Genomic DNA, 15,489 nt, shown 5'->3' with positions numbered 1-15,489 from the left:
TGATTCAGAGAGTGACTGGGAGAAGGTGCTGTGGTCTGATGAGACCAAAATAGAGCTCTTTGGCATTAACTCAACTCGCTGTGTTTGGAGGAAGAAAAATGCTGCCTATGACCCCCAAAACACCGTCCCCACCGTCAAGCATGGGGGTGGAAACATTTTGCTTTGGGGGTGTTTTTCTGCTAAGGGCACAGGACAACTTATTCGCATAAACGGGAAAATGGACGGAGCCATGTATCGTGAAATCCTGAGCGACAACCTCCTTCCCTCTGCCAGGAAACTGAAAATGGGTCGTGGATGGGTGTTCCAGCACGACAATGACCCAAAACATACAGCAAAGGCAACAAAGGAGTGGCTCAAGAAGAAGCACATTAAGGTCATGGAGTGGCCTAGTCAGTCTCCGGACCTTAATCCAATCGAAAACCTATGGAGGGAGCTCAAGCTCAGAGTTGCACAGAGACAGCCTCGAAACCTTAGGGATTTAGAGATGATCTGCAAAGAGGAGTGGACCAACATTCCTCCTAAAATGTGCGCAAACTTGGTCATCAATTACAAGAAACGTTTGACCTCTGTGCTTGCAAACAAGGGTTTTTCCACCAAGTATTAAGTCTTTTTTTGTTAGAGGGTTCAAATACTTATTTCACTCAATGAAATGCAAATCAGTTGCTATCTTTTATTTAAAGTTATTTTTTCGATTTTCCTTTTGATGTGCTATCTGCCACTGTTACAATAAACCTACCATTGAAATGATACTGTTCTGAGACTTTTCATTTCTTTGTCATTGGACAAACTTACAAAATCAGTGAGGGGTCAAATAATTATTTCCTCCACTGTAGCAGCGATATAGAAGTGCGTAAAATAAAAAATAATATTCTCCGCTGCCCGAGCTGTATAATGTGGGTGGTACATCTGATATTTCTAGATGAAGACAGGAAGGGGAAGTAACAACCTTATCCCCCGCCCATGTATTATGTATCACCGATAAGCAATGTCAGGTATCTTCCAGTAGGTATTTTATACCATCTAATGTCAAACAGTGGGTCAGCTAACATATCTCATCTATTCTGAATCCTGTTTAGCTCCTTTAATTGGTTATGGAGGGAACCTGCACAGTGGGGCACCAAGGTCTATCAGTCCGGCTCCGGTCATTTTTACAGTGGGTTCTCCTCCGGATGGCATGACTCCTCCTCAGGCAACACGCACACAACTCTTCTCTGGTAATTTGGATTGAATCTCTTATTATTACAATTTGTTATGTTTTCTGGTGGACTCCTCATACATTGTCTCCTTACTTATTTTTCCTGCCAGTGGGATCATCCAGCTCACAGAGCTCTGCTGGCTCATACACTGGAAGACATCTTGTGGTTGGCGCAGGGGGTGAAACATTTGAAGCCCCATCAAGCCTTAGATATGCATTTTCCGACACTGGGATGGCAAATGCTGAAGGCATTGTAATGTTTGAAGTGCCTGAGCTTCCTGAAGAGACGCTGATGGAGGTGAGAACATTTCTTAGAAGGTTTGGTAGCATGTTGATCTTTTTTTTTTAGATGGCAGAAACCCTCTGATAGCAAGCTTTTTAATTGCGACTTTTCAAAAAATTGTCGCATTTCTCAGATTTTTTTTTTTGTATGCCAACCTTGCCACCTTACCTAAAATAGGCATGACAGTGGCGGGAAGGGTCTGTGGCCAGCCGCCCTGACAAATGTATGTTTATTTACACCAGTTTTCTGGCACAAATTAAGCCAGAAATCTACAGCAGCTCTGAGCTGTGGTAGATAATATCATAATAATCTTTATTGATATAGCGCCAACATATTCCGCAGCGCTTTACAGTTCATGTACAAGCAGTCATAAGTAACATAGCAACAGACACGTCAATAATTAGAACAAGAGGAATGAGGACCCTCTGGTTCTATCTCCTCAGCTTACAATCGATGAGGAGATAGAGGTGACACAAAAGGTAGAAGTGCTTGTTTTGTACGATGGTCCAGCCATCTTGGGAGAATAGGGGAGCAGCAGCAGCCAATATATGAAGTAGATTTCTGTTTATCTGCACGGACTGCAGGAATATGCATCTAATTTATGACAAGGCATGATCAGGAGATATCTAGAACCGCGCTTAAACTGCTAGTCTTAATAAATCTGCCCCAGTGTCCTATTCTAGTTGTTGTCCTTCCTGTCTATATTAATAGTCATCATCTGAGGGAATGTTTCCTGTAGACATGCCCTTCTAGATAGGCCTGGGCCACCAGAACCGGTTACAAGTGAAGCTTGCCATGTTCATCCAGATTCATAGGAAACATGAGTCTGTGAACAGCAGTACTTAGGGCATGTCTAGTCAGGTGCTGCATACACGTCTTCTCTCATCTAACCATATGCAGATACATCTTGAACGTCAGGATTATTATGGGAATCTGTAGAATCAGTATCGCTTGTGGTTAGACTGAAGTATTCTGTTTTGTTGGGGTCAGAACTTGGAGAAAGAGAGGAGTGTAGCTATTTCTGCCTTGTGGTTATATAATGTGATAGGACATATGTACCAACCGAGAAACACTCTGAACCCCAATATAAGCATGTCTTAACATGGCATTTATAAAGGTGACAGCTGTCTTAGTGGTGGCTAATGTGAGGTCCATTGACTTCATAGATGACAGCAGACATTTCCATTGTAGTGTGTGAGACATTGCTATCATTGGATTCCAACATTCTGTATGTCTGTTTCTATCAATGGCGAGAGGGACTTTTAATTTCAGATTTTTCATTGACGTGGTCATGAGTTTCTCTCTTTGCTCCTAGAAGATTCATAAGCAGGAGCCGTGCCTGATCCATGTAACCTTCTGTGCTTAAACACAATACTATAGATGTGATATTAGTCAGAAGTGAAGTGCTTGATTTACTGTTGTTCCAGGCATCTTCATATTCTATCACCTAACTGTGATATTCCACTTTCCGTTGCAGCAAGAGCACACAGACACACTACGCAGCCTCCGATTCACACTTGCCTTTGCTCATTCTGTTATGGAAATCGCCAGTCTAAAAGGGAGTCCTGTGGACGTCAGCGCTGCTGCCACATCCGAGTTCCAAATGCAAGAGAGTGTTGTGGCAGATCAGATTAGCCTCCTAAGTCGAGAGTGGAGGTGAGCTTGTCCCCTACAAGTCAGAACACAGTACAAGACACCACATGAAGGAAATTAACCATGCAAGGGTTATTAGAACTTTATCCTCTAGATCTGATGACGTTCAGGCATGCGGACTATCTGAGGGAGCTGTGAATGTGCAGCAGCCATTGATTGGCATTGTAAGGGTCCATTCACACATCCGTGTGTGTTTTGCGGATCCACAAAACACGGACAGCGGCAATGTGCGTTCCGCATTTTGCGGGCCACACAGTGCCGGCACTAATAGAATATGCCTATTCTTGTCCGCAAAATGCGGAACGAAATTGTGGACATGCGAATAGACCCTTAATTGCAATGAAGAAATGAATGTTTGTATTTTCCACTCCTTTTTTATTGATCCATCAGTAATTGATCTGTGGGGATGTCAAACCCCCACCACTGACATTAAGCCGTTCTGCAGATCCCGCTCCGTCCTTTGGGTGTAGTGGATGGAACTGGTTACTGGAGACCTGATTGCATTCATTTCAGTGGGAGCAGCAATGCAGTAACCAGCTCAAAGCTATAGTTCTGGTGCCAGAGCTGCTGCAGAGAAGCGGATTAAAGGGGGTTTGCGCAGGGTTGCCAACCAGAATTTTTCTTTTTTTCTGGAGAACTTCTCCCAAAATCACGGGCAGCCAACACTTTATATGTACAAACTGGAAAACCATAATGGATGATAATATTATATAGTAATGCAGGTCTGTAGCTCAATATACTGAACTCATTATCAGCATTTACAGTGAGCTGTAAAATGATAATTACCTTCAAAATAATCAATTCAAGTACCACCAGCCTCAAAAAAATCACGGATGCGTAATTTTTTTTTTCACGGACATAGGAAAAAAGTCCCCTTTTTTAAATACTGATCAGAAATTTCTGGACAATGGCAACCATGGTTTGGGGGGTGCCAAACCCCAACTGATCAACTTATTCTGAGGATAGACCATCACTTAGAAAAAGTTTAGACAATTCCTTTAAAGCAAGAAGGGATTGGATGAACAATGAGACAGGCAGTTTTTTTCTGTCCAGACGGATCCCATGTTTTGTATTATAGAAGTCACTTCTCACTCGTGTTATTGGGGGATATTTTATGGTGCAAAGAAAAAAGGGGGTCAGTCAGCACATCCCAATGTGCAGGTACACGTTGTCATGACTAGAAACACAAAGAAAAAAGGGGGTCAGTCAGCACATCCCAATGTGCAGGTACACGTTGTCATGGCTAGAAACACAAAGAAAAAAGGGGGTCAGTCAGCACATCCCAATGTGCAGGTACACGTTGTCATGGCTAGAAACACAAAGAAAAAAGGGGGTCAGTCAGCACATCCCAATGTGCAGGTACATGTTGTCATGGCTAGAAACACAAAGAAAAAAGGGGGTCAGTCAGCACATCCCAATGTGCAGGTACACGTTGTCATGGCTAGAAACACAAAGAAAAAAGGGGGTCAGTCAGCACATCCCAATGTGCAGGTACACGTTGTCATGGCTAGAAACACAAAGAAAAAAGGGGGTCAGTCAGCACATCCCAATGTGCAGGTACACGTTGTCATGACTAGAAACACAAAGAAAAAAGGGGGTCAGTCAGCACATCCCAATGTGCAGGTACACGTTGTCATGGCTAGAAACACAAAGAAAAAAGGGGGTCAGTCAGCACATCCCAATGTGCAGGTACACGTTGTCATGACTAGAAACACAAAGAAAAAAGGGGGTCAGTCAGCACATCCCAATGTGCAGGTACATGTTGTCATGGATAGAAACACAAAGAAAAAAGGGGGTCAGTCAGCACATCCCAATGTGCAGGTACACGTTGTCATGGCTAGAAACACAAAGAAAAAAGGGGGTCAGTCAGCACATCCCAATGTGCAGGTACACGTTGTCATGGCTAGAAACACAAAGAAAAAAGGGGGTCAGTCAGCACATCCCAATGTGCAGGTACACGTTGTCATGGCTAGAAACACAAAGAAAAAAGGGGGTCAGTCAGCACATCCCAATGTGCAGGTACACGTTGTCATGGCTAGAAACACAAAGAAAAAAGGGGGTCAGTCAGCACATCCCAATGTGCAGGTACACGTTGTCATGACTAGAAACACAAAGAAAAAAGGGGGTCAGTCAGCACATCCCATTGTGCAGGTACACGTTGTCATGGCTAGAAACACAAAGAAAAAAGGGGGTCAGTCAGCACATCCCAATGTGCAGGTACACGTTGTCATGGCTAGAAACACAAAGAAAAAAGGGGGTCAGTCAGCACATCCCAATGTGCAGGTACATGTTGTCATGGCTAGAAACACAAAGAAAAAAGGGGGTCAGTCAGCACATACCAATGCGCAGGTACACGTTGTCATGACTAGAAACACAAAGAAAAAAGGGGGTCAGTCAGCACATCCCAATGTGCAGGTACACGTTGTCATGGATAGAAACACAAAGAAAAAAGGGGGTCAGTCAGCACATCCCATTGTGCAGGTACATGTTGTCATGACTAGAAACACAAAGAAAAAAGGGGGTCAGTCAGCACATCCCATTGTGCAGGTACATGTTGTCATTACTAGAAACACAAAGAAAAAAGGGGGTCAGTCAGCACATCCCAATGTGCAGGTACATGTTGTCATGGCTAGAAACACAAAGAAAAAAGGGGGTCAGTCAGCACATCCCATTGTGCAGGTACATGTTGTCATGACTAGAAACACAAAGAAAAAAGGGGGTCAGTCAGCACATCCCATTGTGCAGGTACATGTTGTCATTACTAGAAACACAAAGAAAAAAGGGGGTCAGTCAGCACATCCCAATGTGCAGGTACACGTTGTCATGACTAGAAACACAAAGAAAAAAGGGGGTCAGTCAGCACATCCCAATGTGCAGGTACACGTTGTCATGGCTAGAAACACAAAGAAAAAAGGGGGTCAGTCAGCACATCCCAATGTGCAGGTACACGTTGTCATGACTAGAAACACAAAGAAAAAAGGGGGTCAGTCAGCACATCCCAATGCTGCAGGTACACGTTGTCATGACTAGAAACACAAAGAAAAAAGGGGGTCAGTCAGCACATCCCAATGTGCAGGTACACGTTGTCATGACTAGAAACACAAAGAAAAAAGGGGGTCAGTCAGCACATCCCATTGTGCAGGTACATGTTGTCATGACTAGAAACACAAAGAAAAAAGGGGGTCAGTCAGCACATCCCATTGTGCAGGTACATGTTGTCATTACTAGAAACACAAAGAAAAAAGGGGGTCAGTCAGCACATCCCAATGTGCAGGTACATGTTGTCATGGCTAGAAACACAAAGAAAAAAGGGGGTCAGTCAGCACATCCCAATTGTGCAGGTACACGTTGTCATGGACTAGAAACACAAAGAAAAAAGGGGGTCAGTCAGCACATCCCATGTGCAGGTACACGTTGTCATGGACTAGAAACACAAAGAAAAAAGGGGGTCAGTCAGCACATCCCATTGTGCAGGTACACGTTGTCATGACTAGAAACACAAAGAAAAAAGGGGGTCAGTCAGCACATCCCAATGTGCAGGTACACGTTGTCATGGCTAGAAACACAAAGAAAAAAGGGGGTCAGTCAGCACATCCCAATGTGCAGGTACACGTTGTCATGACTAGAAACACAAAGAAAAAAGGGGGTCAGTCAGCACATCCCAATGTGCAGGTACACGTTGTCATGACTAGAAACACAAAGAAAAAAGGGGGTCAGTCAGCACATCCCAATGTGCAGGTACACGTTGTCATGACTAGAAACACAAAGAAAAAAGGGGGTCAGTCAGCACATCCCAATGCGCAGGTACACGTTGTCATGACTAGAAACACAAAGAAAAAAGGTGGTCAGTCAGCACATCCCAATGCGCAGGTACACGTTGTCATGACTAGAAACACAAAGAAAAAAAATACAATGCAACAGTACTCTGCAAACCAAATAAAGTACAAAAACGTATTATAATGCTATGCTTATTAAGTAAATTTGAGATTCTTGGCAAATATATTTTGTACAAAATTATTTGGGCCCGTCTGCCACATGTAAGACGGGAACCTAACACTAAATTCTACCTGTTATGTGCCATAACAGCCACCATAAAATTCAGGGAGTGCAGGTTCCACATGCATGCTGGGCAGACGGGCCCAGATAATCTTATTATACAGAGTGCTGTTACCTTGTATTTTTTTTTCTTGATATTTGAAGGTGCTTATGATATGTGTGGATGACAGGTACCATATGGAATTGTATTTAGGTACACAGGACAAGGGGAGAGACACAAGCAATGTAGTTGTCATTCTTCACATTATGTAAAGCCTGAATGATAGCATGCCGGTATATCAAAAACTAATTTTTCTGCACTTTGTATTAGTTACGCAGAACAGCTGGTTCTCTATCTGAAAGCAGCACAACTTCTCTCAATTGGGCTTCAGACTGCCATGGAGCAGGTCAAGACTGGAAAACTGTGTCTGTCCTCTACAGTTAAACAGGGTAGGTGTTTGTGCGTTTGGTGTGGGACACTGGTTATCCAGGCATGACATGCAGTGTTGGGGATAAGCAGCTACCATGATTATCTGTCTCCACTTATCATTGAACAGGATGAAATCCAACTCATCAGGTCCCTTTTTCTTCCTGTTGTCTCAGAAGTATCTGTTCAGGCCCATAGACATCCCTAAAGGGATGTGTATGCGGCTAATATTTCCGGCAGCTGCAGTTTTTCAATAGAACGTGACACGGATCCATACGCAGGTTTAACTCCATTCACCTGGGATAATCCGTGCAGTTTCAAATCTGCGCACGGAAAGCTTGCACTGTATGAATTATGGAGCAGATTTCAGACAGAATATGTATGAAAAGTCTGCTGTGTGTACATGCAGTTTCTATCTTGAATTGGCACCTAGGATACCTTGGGCAGCTGCTGACTTTTGATGCTTTTTTCTTTCTTAGTGGTGAAGAAGCTGAATGATCTGTACAAATCGTGCGTGTCTTCCTGTCATTGCCTGAATGTGCGGCTTCAAAGGTTCTTTGCTGACAAACAGAAGCTTATGGACCGGATCAACAGCATCACGGCAGAAAAGCTCATCTTTAGCTATACGGTCCAGATGGTGAGTGGCAGTCGACATATGCATTCTATTTAGTCTCCGCGACTCCTTATTTAACTAATGAATGAAATCACTGCATTTGCTGTAATTCCTCTGCAACTGCTTTGCTTGATGCAGATGAACCAACAACCCTGTACGATTTGTTTGAGAACAATATACCCCTGAAAGATGCATATTAAGATTTACTGGGTTCACCCATGTAAGTAATAAACTGATGGAACCTCTGATTGCTAGAATGCCCTGGGGAGTGTCATACCCCTTCTCAATTTTTGTCCTGCCTAATGCCAGTCTTGACCATGTGTGGCCCATTTAGTTGAAATGCAGTTATAGGCACAATACCAGGTTGAAAGCAGTGTTGTGCATAGCAAATGCTGATATGGCCTTCTCCTCATCCATCAGATGCCCACCATCAGCCATTACTTGGTAGGCTGAGAAAACACCTTCCAGGTTCCTCGACCCCAGCATGAAGGGAACGCCCTTTCTGTACTGTATGTGTATTTATAGCTGCCCTTTTGTAAAATGCTTCTCTCTAATGACAAAGTTGCCTTTAAAAGTCATCGTAAAGTGACATTATACATAGAAATGAAAGGTTGTCAGTTTCAGTTCTATATTGACATATACATGAATCTATAGATATTTCATAATGCTGGCATGTTATTACAGGTGCAGTCAGCAGCCTTAGATGAAATGTTTCACCATCGGGAAGACTGTGTGCAGAGATATCACAAAGCTCTGCTCTTGATGGATGGATTGCTGAACTTCATGACTGACCAGGCGGATATAGAGAATATCAGCAAATGTAAGTGTCACGTTCGGGTGTGGGAGGGAAACACCACACCGCACATAGGAGGGAAAGGGGTGAGGGAATAAGGCCTGGAAATTAGGGAAAGAAGATGGAATTCTCCTCCTAGTAAAACCCTAATCAAAGACCTGACTAACTACCAGTATGAACAGACCCCAGAGGTAGGTGAGTTCATACACAGGAATACCTAGTGTCCTAACTTGCCCTATAGTACCCTAGTATTAATGTCAGGACTGAGACAACCTGTTCCTCCAAAAGGAAGGACGAACAGGAGTCTTCCTCAGGCCTTAATACAAATGACAGGGAATTGCAACACACAAAATAACCCAAAACAAAATACAAAGGGGAAAGAAAATACTTAACTTCAAGTGGCTATGTTAGCACCAGGAACTCAGCCAAGATCCACACACCAGCTATCCAAAACTCAAACAGAAGCTATAAAACACATAGCATAGTAGGAGATACAGCAATAAATAAAGAAGGTTAAATGACCATAATAGCCACACCTGGGGATAGAAGGTGTGGCAAGCACCAGAAACAGCACAGAAGTCATTTGGTCCAAACAGAAAACATGTCAGATCAAACCACGTGTTGCCAGTCTCACCGATCTCCTGCCACCTGTCGAGGGAACGTCTGTGTCAGTAAGTTTACATCATTATGTCTCTTACTGTTAGCTGTCACTTTCATATACATGGAAAGAGAGCCACTCGCTTATCTTTCTTCCAGGGTGTCACGATGCGGTGTAGTCTAGTGGGGGCATATGTCTGAGTGATGAGGATGCCACTTTTTTGACTATAGATAAATAGATAATGGCAAACAAGTGTATATGCTACTTTAGTTAGATACATATTTAAAGCTACACAACGTTCTTGGTTGTGCCCAAGAATCGCAGTTGGATCACAGTGTAGCAGTGCTAGCATAGAAATGAATGGGGTCGCAGCACAACTCGCACATATGCCACAAGCCCAGAATTGCAAAAAAGATCCAACACTGATGGATTTTGTACTTCTGGAGTCGCAGCAAACATGAGTCATGCAGTGACCCCTTACATTTCTATGCTGGCAACGCTACACTGCGATCCTTGGGCACGACAGTGGTAAAATATAAATGTAAATGCAGCTGCCACCTGAAATACTGCAGTACACACACTGCTGTGATCATAACATACTGATATATAATAGGCTACTTTCACACTTGTCTTAGTAATTCTGGTATTGAGATTTCGCAGAGGATCTCTATACCAGAATCAAATGGATCCGTTTTGATTTTGCATATCAGGATGTATCCGTTCTGTTGGGATGCGGTTGTGTGAAATCAAAATGGAAAAAAAACTGAACCATTACTAAATACATTAAAAGTTTAGGCTCCTGAAAAAAACAGATCCGTCACCATTGACTTATATTGTTTTCAGTGCCAGATCCGTTTTTTTCCCATTTTGATTTTGCATAAATTACTTGATGTTATGGCCCCAAAGCCTGAGGTTGCACTACTGAGAGGTACCAGTTCCAACTTCATCAGGTGTACTATTGTTAAGGAAAATTTGTGCACATTTAAAGGGTACCCATCTGTCACGGCCTCTGTTGTGTGCGCCGTGACACGGTTGCCGTGCATGCTGTTGCCTGTGGCAATGTGCTGTTGCAGTATGTAGGTGGCTCCTCCTTTCCCCTGGGCCCTTCCCTGTCTGGTGCCGAAGGGGTTAATTATCTGGCTGGTGTGGATTTAGGTGTGTCTTGGGTGTGGCCTCTTGGCTCTTTATATGTTGTGTTGTGAGCTTGAGGTCAGTGGCCCTTCAGCCTTTGTGAGAGCTGGAGTGCTGTCCCTATCCTGGATATACTATCTGTCCAGTGGGAGGGCCTCCTAGCTAGACATCGTCACCTTGATGTCTCCCCTTTGTTCCCTCTGTTCTTTTCCCATCCTCACTTATTGTTTTGGGTGTATGTTTTGAGCTCTGCCTGGGGCCGCCATGCTTCCTGTCTGCATGGAGGTTCGGTGGTTGTTCTGGCCGCGGCAGGTAAGTTCATGTTGTTTCTGGGCTCTTACCTGCCGATCTAGTGGCTGTTCACTGGCTGTCCCTTTCCATGTAGCTAGGTCAGTGAAGACTCCTGTTCATCCGCGTCTGGCATGAACAGGTTGTCTCCTGCTCCTAACCTCATTGCAGGGATCTTCAGGGTGACTAAGGGCCCGAGGTTCCTGTGTATGAGATCACCTACCATCTGGGTCTGCTCATACGGTTAGGAGTCAGGGCCAGGTTTAGGAGGTAACATGCTCCCGTTTCCTGGTTTACAGGCCTAGCTGTTTCCCCGTTCTCCTCACTTTACGGTGGGGAGTTCTCCCCCCCACTCCCCACCGTAACACCATCACTAGCTCTGGGGCCAGTAAACCACCAGCATGACGTTATGCATCCGGGGCTTAGCTTTCTAAAGATGCCCCTGTGCAAATAGGCTGTTTTGGAGATAAGTTCAGGACTCATCTCCATTGACTTTGGCACATGCACTTATGAAGCAGAGGACAGTACACCCTATTTTAGTGCACAGTGAAGCAAGGTGTAGTGTTCTCAGCTTACTATGCACAGTGCATATGGTAGGGGCACTTTTAACAGCACTGCAGCCCCTTTGCTCTAGCCATAAGTGGAGTCCATATTCTGACATGTCTCAAGATTCTTAAAGGTGAACCTCTAACAGCAGTGGAATGCTAGCTACACAATAGAAAATCCATAGATGTAAGAATAGTTTGAAGGACCGTTACATTTGTCTTTGCCTTCTAAAATGTATTGTCTATTCACACCATGAATGTTGCTGTTCTTTCTTATAGGTAAACTTTGTATAGAGCGCCGACTCTTTGCACTTCAAGGCAGCATTTGTGCATGAGCCCTAGATGTTTTCCTGTCACATTTCCTCTAATTTTGGAAGAAAAAAAAGCATTGCCAGCACTATGTACAGTTTCAAGCATTTCCAGCTGTCAGAGATGAATCCTATAAAACATCAGTTCTCTCTATGTTATGGAGACCCTTCCCCTTTAAACATTCTCCTGCACACATTTATGTGACGGGATCTTCTGATGAAGAACGCTTGGAGAACACTTCATAGAATTTCTTTATGCTGTAGTAACAAAAAAGATGGTATGCATTCTTTAAGGACATGAATGGCCAAGACTGCATTCAAAGTATGACATTGTGGAGAGTGTCCAGCTTGGTGTAAAAATACTGTAAAATATTCCATGTAAGCCAAAAAGGATCTGTCTAGTGGTACAACCAAGGCTGATGACACATTTACTCTTTATACAGTGATATAGTCTGACCAGGAAGCCGCCATGTCACTGTTTCCACCGTTGATCTGCCCTTAGAGTTCCCCTCCTCATCTGGCTCTGAACATCACAGGGTACATTTCTGAAATCGCCATGCAATACCTTGCAACGCTTGTCGTTACATTTTCTGCAGATCTCCCATGATTATCTAGTTTGCACAGTTCCAAAGAAGCTGTTATGTTGGTTGGATCCTTGCTCTCAATTACAGAGAACTAATATAGCTTATGAATGATGGAGAACTCTCAGAACCATCAACCAGGAAAATGGAGTAATTACTTTCTATTACTTGCCAAGGCTCGGAGAGTTTGGAGTTACCTTTGCACAGAACAGAGTTTTTCTCATGGACTTTACACACTGTGCCCGCCGCAGGCTATGAACTGTTCCAAGGATTTGAAATGATCTAGTTGTTCATTTATATTTCTTTTCCTTAAGCCTGCTAGACGTACGTGACAACGTCCTTATGTAGCAAATACAACTGTATCCAGGGGACAGAACAGTGTCATGGTGCAGTTCTGAATAATAGCATTTCCCTGCATGTTCTCTTTATAAATAGTTTTTTTTTCTTGCACTTAATTCACTTTTAACGAAGATTTGAGAATGTCAACCAAAATGTTTTCCTGAACATACAGGGAACATATTAATATTGAAGTGGAATTGATGTTCAGAGTTGGCACAGAAGGCTAAATGCCAGGTTGTCAGAAGCCAAGGTTGCTTCTCTAGTCGTTTTTTCCTTTTGTACTACACTACCAGTGTATATACGTTCATGTATATAAATATATATATGTGTATATAATGTAGATTTTACAAGAACTGTAAATTGCGGTAAGATACGACTATCACATTTGTCTGCTTTGTCTTCCTATCAGCATTTTTGTTTTATAGAAAATAGTCACTTAAGGTTGCTGCTCCTCTTCATGCTTATGACACAGATCGGAACTACCACACCTATGTTGGCAGGGTCACTATTAGAACTATGGACCTATATCAAGGCCTTTGCTGCCAACTCTGGGATATTGCCACTCCTATCCTTACGTATACAATCCATGTGAAATAGGGATTTGTATCAACGGATCTGTTCTGGAGAAGATTCTACCAGGATGCAATATATGGCCATAAGAACGATCCTATATGCAATATGGTGTTGAATAATGAGCTAGGAATGGATGGACAATAATTGAATATGATGGTGGCAAAAATGGGATCTGATTGGAGCTGCTATTCTAGAAAAAGGATTCGGCTTAGATCCAGAAGTATTACTCAACAACTTATGGTTTACAGGTCTTATGAAGCAGTTGGTCATGTTCAGAGAGTACTTATTGGAGGTAACATCACTCTGTATTCTCAATAGACCTAACTATAATCACAGGTCAAATGGTATTTATGGTCTTACCTTAGTTTCAAAGACCCTGCATCTGTAGGTAGTCCTGAATAGTAGAGTCCACTGAGACATGGTCATAGTAATGTGAAGAAAATGCACCACTGCTTTTATAATTTTACTTCTCAATACTTGAAACTTTATTTAATGCTTTTAGTCAATAAGCGCCTTGAGGCCCAAAAGAGACCTAGGAGTTAATCAGTTTTCCAGGAGCAAAATATGTTTTGCCGTGTTAGGTAGTGTTAGGCCTCTAGCCCACAAGGTTGAAGTAACTGTTTCATTTGCCATTAGCTGGGTTGCATTTTTTTATCACAGCTTTTATGTTGTATGTAGCATTTATTCAAATAATTGGTATTTATTGTGTGTTAGCCAAAAATAAAAAGGATAAGTAAAAAAAAAATATCAGATTTTTCACAATGAAAAGTGCCCTTTTATCTCACTTAGTACTATAGTTCAGCAGAGTATTACGCACACAAGCAAGTGGTACTCTCAATGAAGCCTATTAGCTACACAGAATTGGAGGTTAATTGTTCTGCATTGTCATGCGTGCTTATGTATGATGTGTGAGTGCTCAGATGGAAAAATGTTTTACAAGACTTTGTTTTTAAAGCCTTACTAATACAGTGCAGGATATTGCCTTTCTGGTAGACAGCAGACGACTGTCCAATAGGCCGTCTATTCTTGGTATTGCAGTCTAAAGTTGCGCCACGGGCATACATTTCTAGAATGACTCTGCTGGATTGAGTCAACCTCACTTTTGTGCTGTTCTCCTAACAGTGGCATTGTTAAACTAATGAAAGAATTCTGATATTAGCTAGTTGCACTTGTAAAAATAACTTCTCAGTAGGCTTCCCTACTAAGTATGCTGTTTGTATTTGGAATATGCTGGTTTGGGTGATAAAATACATGGTTGGAAAATTATGATGTGGAATGTCTGCTTTTATTATAAAAAAAAGAGTAATATGGATAGTGTTTGAAACATGGTTGTTTTGATGTTCTTCCATTTTTGTTTGTGTGTGTTGCATCGATTTATTTTATTTGTATACCTTCAATAAGAAAATGTAAAAATAAAAAAATAAAATCTTGATAACTAATTGTTAGCGTGTTTATAAAAAAAAATGAAGGCTTGGTTTAGAATAGACAAGACTAGCCATCTGTGCAGATGTATTTGGATAGGCCTATATGAATGTATGACTCGACATAAGTGCAGAGGGGGATCATAGGAAAGATACTTGGTCATAATAAAGTGACTTAACAAACCAGAATCGTTTAGTTGGATATTTTCAAGGTAGGGATGTCACGTGTAATGGGGAGGGGAAAGCACCAGATAACAAACAGAAGGAAATAGCCCGGAGTATAGGTCTCAAAGCTAAGGTAGAGGGACGGTGACCTCCTAGGAATCCCTAGACCTCTCCCTGACTCCTGCCACTATGAGTAGACCCTGAAGGTGAAAATACTCATACACCGGAACCTAGCCCTGGTGACCCTGGAAATCCCTAGGAGTAGTGGCAGGGAATGACACTACCGGTTCCTTTTCAGATGACGGAACCAGCGTCTCCCTGAGGCCTAGAAAACAACAAACACAAGTGAACAACAAAATGCACTTAGCTTAAAGAAGAATGGAGGAGCAGGAGATCCAAACTAACAACACTCCAGCTCAACCAACTCCAGCAGGAAATATCAACTGCATGGTAAGCAATGTGAGTCAGAACTAAATAGAGCCTCAGTAATGATCACAAGCTGCACCTGACAAGAGGTGTGGTCATTACCAAGCAACAACAC

General features: G+C 42.7%; 1 protein-coding gene across 1 annotated transcript in view; it reads left to right on the top strand.

Annotated features, from left to right (window-relative positions):
• Nucleotides 1-14,801, top strand: part of ULK1 (unc-51 like autophagy activating kinase 1) — a 95,642-nt gene extending 80,841 nt beyond the window's left edge. The window contains exons 22-28 of the mRNA XM_044275620.1: nucleotides 1,077-1,214; nucleotides 1,306-1,493; nucleotides 2,956-3,134; nucleotides 7,498-7,616; nucleotides 8,073-8,230; nucleotides 8,891-9,026; nucleotides 11,841-14,801. Coding sequence (XP_044131555.1) covers nucleotides 1,077-1,214; nucleotides 1,306-1,493; nucleotides 2,956-3,134; nucleotides 7,498-7,616; nucleotides 8,073-8,230; nucleotides 8,891-9,026; nucleotides 11,841-11,896 — 974 coding nt within the window. The 3' untranslated portion in view covers nucleotides 11,897-14,801. The remainder of the gene's footprint in view (nucleotides 1-1,076; nucleotides 1,215-1,305; nucleotides 1,494-2,955; nucleotides 3,135-7,497; nucleotides 7,617-8,072; nucleotides 8,231-8,890; nucleotides 9,027-11,840) is intronic.
• The last annotated feature ends 688 nt before the right edge of the window (nucleotides 14,802-15,489 follow it).

This window comes from Bufo gargarizans, chromosome 1 (assembly GCF_014858855.1).
Source record: "Bufo gargarizans isolate SCDJY-AF-19 chromosome 1, ASM1485885v1, whole genome shotgun sequence".
Taxonomy (NCBI): domain Eukaryota; kingdom Metazoa; phylum Chordata; class Amphibia; order Anura; family Bufonidae; genus Bufo; species Bufo gargarizans.
This window is presented reverse-complemented; position numbering and strand designations above follow the sequence as displayed.